The sequence below is a fragment of the Coffea arabica genome, chromosome 10c (assembly GCF_036785885.1).
Source record: "Coffea arabica cultivar ET-39 chromosome 10c, Coffea Arabica ET-39 HiFi, whole genome shotgun sequence".
Lineage (NCBI taxonomy): Eukaryota > Viridiplantae > Streptophyta > Magnoliopsida > Gentianales > Rubiaceae > Coffea > Coffea arabica.
In genome coordinates, this window is record NC_092329.1 from 3,603,307 (window position 1) to 3,618,805 (window position 15,499).

Here is a 15,499-nt window from a genome sequence, read left to right on the forward strand (position 1 = left end):
CTTTTAAGCAAGCAGGCATTTGATAACTAATTTCCCGTAACTTAAGAAACTCAATTTTTGATGAATTAATAATAGCACTTTTGCTAGAAGTACTTGTATCAGAGACATTTCGCAATCCCAAACAAACGAAACGAACCTTAATCTTCTCTCGACAGATCCATGCAACTCAGTCAGCCAGCCGCAGCACTGATCTTCAATCATGGTGATGGTGCTTTCCGGGTCATGTTAGAGCTGGTTGGTAAAAAACAAGTCAGTCCTTTTCCCGAAATTGAACAATTTCTCTCATTCGAGGTTTTTGTTTTCATCTTTTCTCTCATTAAACTCTGAATTATCTCGGGACATCGGCAGTTATCACTAGCACACGCCTTGCCTTTTATCACTAGCACCAAGTTCATACAATCCGTATTAGATATGCAGAATTGCAAATATTTGTCACCTAAGAATTAAATCCCTTTTTTTGCATGAATGATTAACTTCAATTATCATTGTATCACGCCTCTGTTCTACGCCGGACGTACAAGCACCAATATTATGCAATGACACGGTAATGGTTGTATCAAGCTTAGAGGTCAAAGAAATCGACATGCAATGCCCACAAAACATTTTCTTTTGTTGTTCACCTAAAATAGGTAAAGAACTGGCGTAAAAAGACTAGATCATATGGTTGCCGGCTTTTGCATCATATAATTATCAACCAAGGGATGGAAGCTAAAGACAGTCAACTCAAGTGCAAAAAGCAAAAGCATGTCTCAATGAAGTAGTGGAAGTTCAGGCGTTAACAGATTTATACCTTGCCTGATAGGCCTCTTGGAAAATAAAATCTGAATCGAGAACTGACAAGTGGAAAAAGCAACCATAATAATTAATAAAGAAAGAAGAAAAAAGAAAAAAAAGGGGCACTAATGAAGAACATATATAGGACTTGGTGGGGAGCTGGTCTTCGCTCCCCAACCTCTAGTACGTACAAGAATTTAAGGACCATCGGACTGCAAAAGAAACACAAAAGATGCAAAGGAAATGGCACAAGAAATTAAGACCAAGTTCTTGGTAATAATATGCTAGCTAGAGAGAAACTTTAATAACTTGAACCCCCAAAAAAAAAATATTAAAAATAATAAAAATAAGTAAGAGAAAGGCACCTCGATCGATCCCCAGAAAAGCATACATGAATCTTAACTAATGAAAGAAGAGAAACTCAGGAGCCCGTAATCCATCTCTCATCTCTACTACTCTCCCTATACAAAAACCCACACCCATTCTACATCACCTAATATACTCGAGATAAATCTAGGAATCCCGCTACACTGCATTCCCCTTAAAACGTTTATTTATGATTCTTGAGGGTTCTTTTTGGCAGAATTCTTGTTGTTGTGCATCCAAACCTTAAAAACTTGTCTTTTCACTCCAACCTCACTGCAAAACCTTTGCACTTCAGTATCATCTTCCCTTGGAATCCTCCATCCGAGCTTCTCGGCAAATGCCAGCATCTTATCCTTCTGCTCCTGAGAAAACTTAGTCCGAAACCTCTTCTTTGCAAGAACAAATTGCGGGGGTGGAGGAACTGATGTTGACTGGTAGGCGTTGAAATTCAGCTCCTCACTTGAAGAATCTGTGGCTGCACTTGCACTCCCACCTCCAAAAGCCATCTTCACTGGCTGAACCATAGTAGTCCAGTGGTTAGCGTGCACGTTCATGGACTCCCCACGATGTTGGTTCATGGACGGAGAGGGCAGCGGCGGCGGAAGTGGGAGCTGGTGCACCACAATTGCACCGTCTCCACTGGATTCTTTGCGGTGGAAGTTGCGGTGGCAGTGACAAGCAGCGCACTTGAAGGCCTCGAGGGTTCCTTCTTCACCGCTGGGCATGAATTCTCCGCAACCATCTGTAACATTTCCGCCAATGCTAGCAGCGTGGTTCTTGAGGCATTCGCGGTATCTAGTACTACTAGTGCTATGACTTCTTCCAGCTGTGGGAGTTGGAGTTTTGGATTTAGATCCACCTGAACTCAGTGCAGCTGCAGTTGCACCGGGGCCTCGGGAAGATTTCTCTTGGTGAATCAGCTGGTCTTCGGGATGCTGAATATGATGGTTATGATGGGTGGCGGTGCTATGCTCTAGGTTTTCAAGTGGGTCATAACCTAAAGAACCTGATGGTATTCTCATTTCCTTATCCTCACCAGCTAGAGCCATTTATGTCTGTCGGAGGATAATAATATCAAACCCAAAGTAGATTGATGTTTGCCCCTCAAATAAAATCCTCCAACGATTAATCTACTACTAGCATTTTATGGGGTCAATTATTGACTACTATAATTGATTTTCAAAAGGGTTAACTAGAGTAGCTTAACTAAATCGTCCTCGTACAAAATCTAAGTGGTCACCCTAATCTTAGAGATTGTCAATAATATTCAGCTTTTTTGTCCTCATCTCAACTACCCATATCCCCAAATTTCAAACTGTTTGCTTGATCAGAATCAAGATCTAAAGTGACAAAGAAGGTAACAGAGGGAAGATGGGGGCCATCTGGATAGAAGAAACACCTAACTAGTTAAAAGAAAAACAAAAGAGAGAAGTCTCCAAGATATCTTGAAAAGGAGAGTGCAGAAACATGAATGGGGCCCTGACTACTCTACCTTAGAATAAGCCTGCCGCAGCTCCTCCACCACCACCACCTTAGGATTGTATCGAATGGGATTTCTGTTGTCCCAAAAAAAACATGGAGAGAAGCAGGGTTTAGGTTTTTTCTTTTCTTGGTGAGATAAAGTGAAAGAGAGAAAAGAGAGGAAGAAAAGAGGAGGATGAGGGTTAATTGGGGTAGAGGGAGAAAAGAGGGCGTGGGGGGAGTGTTTCAGTGGTTCCAACAGGCCAACTATGTATCCAACAAGAGACAGCTTGGTTGCTTGTGATGAAGCTAAGGGAGGAGATAAGTGGAAAACAACTGATGAGATTAACAACAACTGAGCATAAAAACAACCGACAGAGTCATGTTCGTCCTCTCCCACGCCCTGCCACTTGGTCCCATCCCTCCCCCGTCATTATTGCCCCTTTCTATATATTTCTTATCTTTGCCAGTTCTCTCACGTACTCGCCTCTCTTTTTTGTTTATGACACTCCCAATTGACGCTTACAGCCTTATGTAGCCTCATGATTCTTCATTAGATTTGATATGATGCTCTCCCTCACCATGTTTTCTCCCAATAATCCCAGGTTCTAGATTCCATTAGTCGTTAAAAATGGAGTCTTGATCCCGGTTTAACGAGTAACAAAACAGCATAGGCGAGTTGGCCCTGTTGGGTAAACGAATCAACTGTTAAAGTAAACGGTAAGGTGAAAAAGAAAGAGAAGGAGCTAGAAGGTAGGTCCACAGTGGCGCACTTGTCCTCTTGTGCCTTTTGAGTTGAAATTGAGTTGAGGCTTAGCCAAACTTAGCTGCTCAGTTCTCCCATCTATCTATCCATCCTATCTTCCGAAAGCCGAAAGGCAGAAGAGGCTAGCTATTGTATTGTATCCGTGTGTGTGTGTGACACTATGCTTCTCTGCAGCGTTCTGCCTGCGCACCTCTGCCAAGTCCATGCTTTCCCCAAGCAATGTCTTTACCTTTCCGTGATACAATCGATGCTTTCCCCTTCTCTTTCTTTTTCTCTCTCTATCCATGCTTGGACTACAGTGATCTGTGATATGCTTTGGTACTTGGTTGGGTTACTGCATACCGGCCCCTAGTGGTACAGTGCAGCAAACTGACCAATGGAAACCATTTATCTGGATGCCATGGAATCAGATAAATATTCTTTCATCTTCTTAGTATTGATTACTCTTTACTAGACGGGTTATAGTTTTTGAGCTTTCGTTGTCGCTGTGTACAGTTAATATTCTTTCATTAAGCCAAAAACCCTTTTTCCCCTCCTACTTCTATTGTTGGTTTCTTGTTTTACTTTTCTTTTCTCAAGGAGGAAGTTCACTGGCACTGTACTATTTACAGCAGCTAGGCCTGTTGATTTACTGCTGTAAAGAAGGAACAGGGACTGACTCCATTGCTAAATATCAAGCTAGCTAGTGAGTGCTTCAATAGCTGGAGATGGATGAGGAAAATAAGGTGAAAGCGAAAGGAAGTTCAGTAGCATTTTTTTTTCCCTAGTGTTTTGAGCGTCCTATGGCTGCCTAGATCTAGTAAACTCACGGGCAATATTAACCATTTATAGGCAGTATGGGGTGCAACTTTTGGGGAATAGATTTTATTAAATAAACTGAATTTTTAGCTCAGAGAATATTTGTGATAAGAAATTAACTGATCTATTACGGGTGGTGAGAGATGCGATATCAGTAGTAGTGTCACTCTCTGGATAACTTCCTTCATCACTAAAATGAAGATTACCAACTACCTACCTGTAGGCCAAATGTATTTGGATAGACCTGTTTTACCATAAATTTTTCAAACATGTGGTATAATTAATAACTAATAAGACATGCATTTTATTATAGGTATAATTTCATAGACCTCTCCTAAGGTTTGTGTTTGGATTGCATTTTTCGTCATTTTTCATGGAAAAATTACTGTAACGATTTGATATATGTGAGGGAAAAAGGTGATAGGGAAATATGATCACGGGAAACGATAATATTTTCCGACGGAAACAAGCAATCCAAACAAGGCTTATAATAGTTTTGAGGTTTGAAAAATTATACTTAACTCCTTTAATGTCATGAAAAGACTATAATAGTCTTGACAACTTTACAAATTCTAAGTGAAAAGTGGGTGTAAAGAAAAAAAATCTGCATTTTTAAATTTTTTTGGTTCAAAAATTCTAAGCTCATCTTACCTAATACATTATTATATTCAATTCCTAGGTCATTTTAATGGACTTTTTACTTAGTTTTATAGATAGCCGACTAGTAGGGATGTATCTGTTGAAAATAGTTTCTTCACAACTTAGTTAGCAAAGAAAAAAAAATCTAAATATTAAAAAATGATGTTTTGAAACATGACCTAAATTTTGCTACAAAGAACTATCTCAGACCATCTTTTTACTTAGCAAGTAATATTGATATTTGATTTCTTTTGTCATTTAATTTGTTTTGTAAATCAAATAAAGGCAATATAAGATATTTATTAGACTTTTTGTACTGATATCACTATTTGTTACCAAAACATATTTTTTATGGGACGTTTTCATAATTTTTCAAACCTAAAGGGAGATGTGTGCAATCATCACAAACTTCAGGAAACGTTTCTAAAATTATCCCTTTATTATATCACCATTTCTTATATATCAGCGAATTACTAAACTCACGCGAGCCATTGAACTTAACATTTGGTCCATCAGTGGGTTACAGATCATGCATGCTTAACCATTTGCCTTGCATACAAATTTTCTCAGAATTTCACCAAAAAAAAAAAACTGCGCATCAGGCCTTTTTTGTTTTTCCAGCCTTTTTTGTTTTTCCACATTGGTTGTTATATTATTATTATCTGTAGCAAGAAAACTTTAAGCTATACAATAATAAACCGGAAAATGGAGTGCCCAAGAAAAATTTTGAAAATGGGACGCTTGATATCCAAGCATATTTATAAAATCCAACCCAAACCTCGGTCTAAAGAGGTGATTGGTTCAACAGATTTTCGGTTCAATCATGGATTGGGCAATTCAACTGTGGATTGGACAGTAGTTATCTTATATAATATAACAATATATTTTAAATTACAAAAATACTAAAATTTTTAAGTTAATGGTTCGACAAACGATTTTTTTTGTTCATTAGTTGAACCATCGGATCATTAATTAGTAAATGAGTTATTACTTATCCAATCTAATTAGTGACTTAATCCGATCTTATAGCCGGTTCACCAATTTGAAAAGTTCGACCGTCGAGCCGAGTAGAGTTTTATGACTATGCAACCAAGCATTTCATGGAGTTGGGTTTACTCATTTAGGGAAGAAAAATTGGATGCAAGACATAAAATGGAAAAAAGGAAAAAGTGCTTGGTGTATTGATACATGACATTGTTTATGGAATGAGTCCAAAAGCACTTGGATATTCAATTAATCCTGGCGGGAGCTGGGAAATTTTGAAAGGATAATCATGCAAATAGTCCCTTATATATTGACTTGGTACTTTTTTTGTCTCTTACATATAAAATAAGGCTCCGTTTGGATTACCTGTTTTTGGGGTTGTTTTTCAAAAACAGCACTTTGTATATTATGTATAAATATTTACACATTTATGTATACAATATTACATATTATGTATATTATATTATGTATATTATAATATATTATGTATAATATTAATGTATATAAATATTTATATAATATATAATATATATAATTTTCACTTTGTATATTTCAATTTATATTAATATAATATATATATATATATAATATACATAACTGAAATATACATATGTAGTTGTTTTTGATATAATGTTTGGATATGGTGTTTTTGGAGTTGTTTTAGAAATACACATTTACTGTAGCATTTGGGATGTGAAAAACAGTTTTTCAAAAACAGCTCCAAAAACAAGGATCCAAACACACCCTATGTTTTTTTTTGGTTGTGTATCACATATTACTTTTTTACCTTTTATGTCCCTTTTATATGAAATGATGATTTTTAATCCCTCAAAAAATAAAAAACGCACGATTTTAGTTCCTCGACTCATTTCTACTTATCTTGCCAGAAAAAAAATCACATGCACCTCATGCCTCAGAAATTTCAATGCTAAAATAAAAAAATCATAAGGAAAAAGAGAAAAATCCCCTCACATATTTTGCTTTTTCGTTTTATTTTCCTAACTAAGAATATGATAACAGCCATGGTTGCCTTCGGCTACTATGTTAGTGGTGTTGTCGTCGGCCACCACAATTTTCGGTCACAAAATTTCACAAAAAAATCAACATTCCATTCAAAAAAATTTTTTTGCATGGAATCTAATTTCGATATTAGTTTTCACAAAAAAAAGAACGTAGGTGAAAAGTTCAACTAGCCTCCACTATTTTTTCGATTTTTCATCCACTTTTGTTCTTTTTTTGTGTAAAAGCTAATATTAAAATCAGATTATACATGAAAAAGAAAATGAGTGAGAAGTTGAATTTTGGTGAAATTTTTGTAATCAGAAATGGTAGCAGCCAACGGCGACATTGTCAGCATAACGGCTGAAGTCAACCATGGTGGTTGCTACATTCTTGGCTAGGAAAATATGATGAAGAAGAAAGAAATTTGAAGGACAATTTTCCCTTTTTCTTTTCAATTTTTCATTTTTTTTCCTAAAATTTGTGAGGCATGAGTTACATGTGATTTTTTTTTATGAGTAGAAATAAGGCGAGGGACTAAAAATATGCATTTTTTATTTGTAAGAAACGAAAAATCAATCTTCTATACGTAAGGGACGTAAAAGGTACCAAACTAATATATTAAGAATGAAAAATCATCATTTCAGAAATGAGGGATATAAAAGCTATGGAGCCAATACACACTATTTGTGTGATTTTTCCAACTTTGAATTTGACACCTCCATCTAGCAATCTTTGAATGTGTAGGCAAAAGCTTGCCATGTCCCGACAAATATACCGGTCATCCTTTTTTGGGTACTTTGCATGTAAATTTACACTTTAAAATCTAATATTTGTCCATTAAACTCACTTATAACAACAGCAATAGGCAACTTAAATTCAAGAGCATGGAAGAGGGAGTATAAGTGAAAGATTTCGAGTTTGAGATCTTGCTTGACACTTAAAAAAAAATCTTAAAGTCATTAATTTGAAATAAAATGAAAAATCTTAAACCCTAGTTGATAATGATCATGTCATTATCAGTAGCACGTTACATCTTAATTAAATATAAACTGCAAAATTCCTCACGAATGCTAGCCCATTAATGATTCTACAAGACAGAAGCACAAGGATCCAAAACATCAGGCGAACTAACAGATGTACTTTGGCCTCTAAAGGTGCCTTTTTGACTTGTCAAATGTCCATTTACTGCTAGCCAATATTCTTCACTTGTTTCGTATTGATCCAATGTTCAAACTAACAACTTAAAGGGCTAAGTGGGATAAGGTCCAAATATTAGGGGCCCAAGTGTAAATTTATTTTCTCTTAAAAGGATAGATGTCCGGCTTCCAAAAAAAGTTTTTTTAGGAAACATAAAAAATCTACTTCACTGATCCAATCATTAGTGTTTTCATCACCGCCTTTAAGGCTTTAACCGCCCTATACGTATATAAACAACCGAAATTTGAACCCAAGGGGTTGACAAGCGAAAATGAAAGAAGCCGATAGAATTGAGTTAGGAAATCTTTGTCCTGAAGTAGTAGACTCCATCTTCTCAAGAATCCCTCTCAAATCTCTGGCAAAATTGAAGTCAGTTTCCAAGACATGGTGCAATTTCATTGAACACTTCCGCCGTCGCAACCCTCCCACCACTGCCTCAGGCCTCACAATCGTCCTCAAAAACCTCAACCGAAACCTCCGCAATCCAGAGTTTCAAGAATCAACCTTCCTCAGAACCCAAGAAGGCCAACAGGGATTCTTTTCTACTCATGCGTGCATCAAAGGCAACTTTCCCGTCCGCTTGATCAATTCATGCAAAGGCTTACTCCTCTACGCCGCAAATGATGGTCTTTCTTGGGCTTACTACGTCTGTAGCCCTTTTCTTGATCAGTGTTTAGCCCTTCCTCGAGCCCACAGCATCACAAGACTCGCTTGTGCAAGCCTTGCTTTAGATGGATCATCCAAAGAAAACTTCAGGGTTCTCTGTTTTTTCTTGAAAGAAATTGATTTTGTTCGAGGCACAATTGGCTGCAAGATTTTCTCGTCAGCAACGTGGGATTGGAGAGAATTTCAAGCAACAATTTTGAACACCGACCTTATGCTGAAAAGGGATTTCGATGTAGCACATTTATTTGGCCCTAGCGTCTTCTGCAGGGGAAGATTGTATTGGATATGGAGTCTATGCATGCTGGTGTATGATAACGAGGCAGAGTTCTTCAAGCTCATCCCATTGCCATCAAAGGCCGAGGAGGGTAATTATGGGAGACCATTAGACATGCTTTCTCAACTCTTGTGGGAATCAGATGGAAGCATATATTTTTGTTATCAAATGAACGAGAGGCTTTGCATATACAAATTCATTGGCGACGATGAAGTTATGGACCAAGAACATGGTCGTTACAGCAGCATGGAGGGCTGTTGCATGTGGCAGTTCAGTCATTTTGTGACGTTGAAGGAATTTCTATGGCAAGAATTTTATGGGACGGTCAATGGCGAGGTAAAGAAATTGAGGGCTAAATGCGGAATTAAGCCTTGCGGTTTCAATCAAGACTTGCAATTGCTGTATCTGCACGTTCCTCCTGGAACAATTGTAGCATACAGCTTGGAGACTCGAGAATTGGAACAGGTTTGGGCTTGTGGTGAGTTTAAAGGGAACTATGCAATCGAGAAAATTCTGCCCTTTTTATTCAAATCTGTGAATTTGTTTGTGTGAGAGTGATCCTAGGTAACTACATCAGAAAGCATACAAGTCTTTGGTAATTGGCATATTTTAGCATTCATGTCTTCAATTTGTAATTTTTAGATTTGTAGCAGTCACGTCTTGGGGGTTATTTGCTCAATTTGCCGAGGCTTTTAGGGTGCTAAAGGAACACTTTTTTTTAGTTTGTTACCTTGTGATCTTCAATATCTGTCTCCATTGTAAACCAAGAAACTTGTGTTCGAAATTTTTTTTTTTTTTTTTTTAAAAAGGAGCTGCTTATTTTTTGAGCTTTCACATGTGAGAAATGTATGCCTTTTTTTTTTTGCACCTTTAATCTTCATGCTCATGCAAAATGGATCAAAATCACAAAAAAAATTAGTTAATTTAATTAAAATGTTTGTATATATGTTGAATAAGTAATGAAGTATTTTGCTTCTTTTCGATTAAAGTTTGGTTTTCGTTGAAAATCAAGATAAAAGAATCTTAATGACAAAATAATTCCAATCAACTCTAATTCGGACGGATAACCTATTTTGTACTATCTGATTGAGTTATGTGCACTGTGCAGTGCAATGATCATGTGAATTGACTGAATTATCTCTAGAAAATCACTAATTTACTTGGCTAGCAAAATAAATTAAATAAATTTACTTGCCCTTTTGGACCGGGAACTTAACTTGCCATTTTACATTAGCGTCTACCCATAGGTCTGCTTTCAGGATAGTATTTAACGGTTACAGAACTCTTAAATAAATTTGCCCGTATCGTTGTCCCAAGGAAAAAAAAATGGTAAAGACAGATGAAATTGTTCATAAAGATTACGCTTCATTATTGATTTTTTGGGGATAACTCAATCAATTCACATGATCACGGGAGCTGCATATGATTCAATTAGACACAAAGTGGGTTATCTGCTCCAATTGCAGTTGATTAGGAATGTTGTAAAAAAATTAGGGGTGCATTGGTTCAATTGAACCTTCATGGGGAGGAAAGTGAGATATGAGGCAAGTTTGAGGAGATTTATTGGAATTAACCCTTCTTCTTCCTTTCTTTTTTTTTAAAAAAAAAAAAAAAAAGAAATGGAATTGTAAAGCAATTCTAAGGGTGGCTATGGCTCCATTTAGTCAATTTTCACCAATGCGCTGCTTTGCTTATGATTACATATTTTTAGCCAACGACTTCAAGGCTCGTCCCTTGATTGTGCATATTTCTAAAAAAAAATTTTTATCTATTGTGACAAACGGTCTGTTTGATAACATAAAAAAGTGCTGAATCTGAATTTTTTCAAATATTAAGATGTTTTGAGTGTTTGATAAATGAAAATCCATTTGCTGAACTTGTTAAGTAGTGCTGAACTTGTATGTACTTTTTTCAGTACAAAAATCTTAACTGAATATTTAATTCTGATAAGAATCAATAGAATTACTTCAATTACCTTATCTTATCTACCAAATCTACCCTTGTTTGTTAATTATGTTCAAAATTCTTATCTAATTAAACAATCTAATATTCTCTATCTAATGATTTTCTGTTTCTTTTTTCTCCCTTTTGAATGATTTTCACATATTCTCCATACTCCTCATATAATATATTTCATCTTTATATTAATTTGATTTAAAAATAAATATTATCATTTTCATACCTAATATTTTTAACTAATTAAATCATAGGTTCTATTTCTTTTTTGGATGAAAAGATATAAGGGCAAATTTGTCAAATTTAACTTATTAAGCATTCAGTTATAAATGTTTATCAAACAGTATAAATAGGTTTAACATTAAAATTCAGACATTCATATATTTCTTTTCAGTGCTTAAAATTCAGCAAATTAATTATTTCAGTATTCAGATTTCAGAATTCAGATTCAGTTTTATCAAACGGAACCAAAGTCGAGTTGACCATGAAATCGTCAAATATGTTGAAATTAAGAAAACAAACAATTTAATGTACATGACTAATTCCATTCAAGCTTGACTTGATCCCTCAATCTCCGAATGCTATTTAGTTTCAAATATGATTCTTGACACTTCAAAAGACTGATAAAGAGTATAATTGTTGCATTTTTCTGATAAATTGTAAATGCTTGCATTTCCTTGTTATGTTCTTGTTATCCTTGCTTCCCCATTTCTTGGTCAAGAGAGACTCCAAGCTTTGCTCTTTAGTCAAAAGAAGAAGAAGTCCCTTCGGGGACATCCGATAAAATCATGGTTCAAAGTCACGGTCGCGGTCCGGACCGTTCTACATCGGTTTTGGCAATGGTCCCGACATATAGATTGCGGTTTCGATGAGACGCAAATTTTTGAAATACTTAATATTCTAAAATTGTAAAAAATATGATAAACAAAAATAATTAAAAAATTAATAAAAATAATAAAAATTCGAGTTGACTCAGGATGACTCGGAGCGATTCGGTCGTTTCTATCTGTTTCAGAGACGTATCGGTCGAGTTTTCAGTCACTTGGTTGAATTTTCGGCGATTCATTATCTCGGAGTCATCTCGTCCCGATATTGGATCGAAAAACTCCATTCCGATGACGACTCGGCCGAATCGTCTCGGTCTTGGCCGAGTTTTTAACCATGTCATAAAATCCGAACAATGCAGGGTTTAAAGATTACAGGCAAGGAAAGGTAAAAAACTGAGAGATTGACTGCATAAAGACAAGGATGACTTTTGAACCCAAAAAAAAAAAAAACAAGAAGAAGATTGTATAAAGACGGTGTAGCATTCACGTTCCTATAGAGAAGATAGCAAGGGTCCTTTAGTTGGAGCTTCTGATAGCGAAAGGATGATCCCTCCTAGCTTGTGCTCTGCTACAACCTCACCCTTCCCCTTAAGTTTGCATGTTTCTCCCTTCCCTTCTTCTCTTGAATGATTTATCTTCTTGCTAACTGCTAAATCACAATTTTCCTCTTTTAATTCCATCTGCATTATTGTACGAATTTTGGCCCTTATCAGGTTCTCCTTAGCTAACCATCTCCGTATTTTGCCAGAAGTAGTCTTTGGAACACTTCCACTTTCAGCAAGAACGATCAGTCCAACTGCTACGCTCTCTTCTTCCATGATAGATTTCCTTATCCCTTCACATATGTTCCTCATAGCTCTTCGTTCTCTTTCAAAATTTTGAATCTCTGCAACAATAGCTAGAGTTCCTGAAACCATAAATGCTGCAATACAGCCTCCTCGGAGTATTTTCGGATGACTGTTGTAAGCTGCAGTTTCTATGTAATGAGGATGCAATTCTTGACCATTTGGGAGTTTAATGATGTCTGAAATTCGACCTGTCACGAATAAATACCTATCATCTCCAATGACAACTCCTCTATCTCCAGTTCGGACATAGCACCGCCCCACTCTCTTGCTGAGCATCCCATTGAATACCTCTCTACTCAGAGAAGGATGGCCAAGGTAGCCAGAGGCATTGCTCGGAGATGATATCCATATCTCACCTTCTGTTCCATCCTCGACAGGCTCTTGCGTTTCTTCATTGACAACTAGAATTTCAATATCTTCTTCCTCATCTTTGTCAAAAGAAATGAGCCTCGCACTAGGTAAGAGCTTATTGTGAGTTGGCAAATTGTTATTTCTGCCGATTCTCCATGCCGTAGAAACGAACGTGCAATTCTCTGCTAAGCCATAAGATGGAGAGATGGCTGATGGATTCAGCCCAAATCTCCTAAATACTTGAATGAATTCTTCAACAGCATCTTTGTATATTGGCTCATTGATGACAATTAAGTTCTTCATGCTTTCCAAGTTTATAGGAATTGTTCCCCGAGCAACCCCACCTCGCTTAAGAACAAGAGGTAATGTGAAAGAGGGAACGGGAGTGCAAGTTGCCCTGAAAAAGGTAATCAACTCGAGCCATATTCGGGGCCGTTTTAAGAATGTAGCTGGCGATGTTAAGACACTGGTTGCTCCTGACACTACGGTAAGTAGCAAGAACATGAGGCCACAATCATGGTACTGAGGCAACCAAGAAACAATAACGCTATTGGGATGCAGATCATAAGCTTTCCTTGCTGCTCTAACATTGTGAGCAGCTGCACCCGCGGTTACAAGAACTGGTTTTGGAATTCCTGTGGCACCAGAAGTGTACTGAATCAGGTACACCTCTTCAGCTTTGCAACCGCTGTACGGTACTGAATTCGAGTGCAGGTCCAGTTTCTTGTCTTTAATAGCCTCAATTGAAATCCAGCTAAGCTTCTGCAACCACTCAGAGAGTTGTTTATTGGTCGAAGGTGAAGATTTATACTGCTTAACGCGCTCGATATAACAATGATTTGCAATGGCAGCTTTAGGCTTTGTCTGGGATATAACTCTGACGAGGTGGTGATAATTATCTTCAGCAAAAGACGGGTCTGGAGGGACAACAGGAACAGACAAAAGGCCAGCTCTTTGACACCCAAAAATGATCTCTACGAGTTCCAGTCCTGGAGCACACATCAAAACCACAGTATCACCCCTTTGCAGCGGAAGTAACAGCTGGGAGGAAATGCAATCCGCTGAATTGTTCAGCTGCTGATAGGTGATGGCTGAGCAAGTGCTAGCCCCGGTGCCTGAAGAAGCTGAATCATCTTCGGCCCATATGAAAGCTGGTTTGGACTTGAAAGCTGGCAATTTTCCCCATATTTGGAGGTAAAGATCAACCACTGGCTGATCAGGGAAACAAGGATCGTAGTTCTCGAAGTGCATTGTGCTAGTATATCTTAGTGGAGAATTTGATGAGGTGATGGTGAAATGAATTGCCATGGCTAAGCTGTTATATATACAGCGGTGATGGGGTGATGCAAAACAGAGATGAAAAAGGATTGAAAGCTCAGAAACTCGATCCCAAGCGAAGATTACAAATTACGAAGAAGAATTATCAGATATTCGGGAAGAATATCCACTTGGGGTGAATCAGCAGTGTCGTTTAACCTTTGTAAATTTGTTTTTAGCGGAACAGAACTCTGTGATGCCGCATGCCACATCTCGTCTGATTTATTTAGACATATATACATTCTGAGATTCCCAAGTCATCTAGAATTAGATGAGACGTAAATGGATCATTTGACATCTCAATTTCACTGTCCACATATTAGAAGATGGGTATCAGAACTATATATAAACCGTGAAATTTTGATTTGATCGTCCAAAATTTTGCAGCTGAGGCTTCCTAACAAAAATATCAAACTACAAAAGTGGCATATGCCATACGTTAATCCATATTCTACCATTTGATGGCGCTATGTTTATTTATTTCCTAAATTTCTCACAAAGCTCAAAACATTTTTAATTTTTTTTCAAAATTATACGCATACATATGGGACGGGATTATACTTCCCCGCCCCATTTTATAAAGGGAAAAATGCCCCTCCCCCTCCACCTCTAGCCGCGTTTCACGAGCACCCGCCCCGATTGCCATTCCTATTCATGGGATGATATATATAATGAGAACGAGTCATGGGATCAACAAATTAGAGGCGGAATTGCACACTATATGAGAACGAGTTGTGGGATGATGACTGTCAGTGTTTGGTGAGGCTGCCGGATGCTTCACAATTTTGATTCTTAATTTGGTCTGTTAGTATTTGGTTTTATATACCACACTGTCATTCCTCCTTAGCAACCAGAGCCTGTTTAGGCATATCATGTAACTTTCAAAATTATAATGACTACAACATTCCTATTTTCCTAAAACTAATAAGAAGAGAAAGCCCAAAATCCACAAGTAAACATGCTTTAAGGATTGGGTTGGGTTAGGCTTCAAGGATCCACACGTACTTAATCAGCTTAAAATCTGTTGCAGATTATTTCAAAATCCTGAGTCTTTGCTAGCCAGATCTTGTGTTTGAGTCCAAACACTCTCCCACCACAGCACAAAGGGCTATTACTAACATTTGCATACTTTTCACTCTTTCTAAAATTCAATACATTTATCATAACTTTCAATCAACCTATGATATCATATATCATATCATATGTGATATTTTATTTGACTGGTCTAGTGTTTTACACCGTGTAAGCTCTGTGTCTTTTTGTCACGTGTACA

General features: G+C 37.2%; 3 protein-coding genes across 3 annotated transcripts; 1 reads left to right on the plus strand and 2 right to left on the minus strand.

The window, feature by feature from the left end:
- Positions 1–877: 877 nt before the first annotated feature.
- Positions 878–3,215, minus strand: LOC113713459 (zinc-finger homeodomain protein 2-like). Its single transcript, XM_027237186.2, has 2 exons — positions 2,633–3,215; positions 878–2,522 (listed from the first exon to the last, which is right to left on the minus strand). Exon 2 carries the CDS (start codon positions 2,187–2,189, stop codon positions 1,329–1,331), a length of 861 nt encoding a protein of 286 aa, XP_027092987.1. The 5' UTR covers positions 2,190–2,522; positions 2,633–3,215; the 3' UTR covers positions 878–1,328.
- A 5,043-nt stretch (positions 3,216–8,258) lies between these two features.
- On the plus strand, positions 8,259–9,479 carry LOC140016191 (F-box protein At5g49610-like). The gene has a single exon (XM_072069639.1). It carries the CDS (start codon positions 8,259–8,261, stop codon positions 9,477–9,479), a length of 1,221 nt encoding a protein of 406 aa, XP_071925740.1.
- A 2,617-nt stretch (positions 9,480–12,096) lies between these two features.
- LOC113714966 (uncharacterized) lies at positions 12,097–14,232 on the minus strand. The gene has a single exon (XM_027239107.2). It carries the CDS (start codon positions 14,215–14,217, stop codon positions 12,202–12,204), a length of 2,016 nt encoding a protein of 671 aa, XP_027094908.1. The 5' UTR covers positions 14,218–14,232; the 3' UTR covers positions 12,097–12,201.
- Between the last annotated feature and the right edge of the window lie 1,267 nt (positions 14,233–15,499).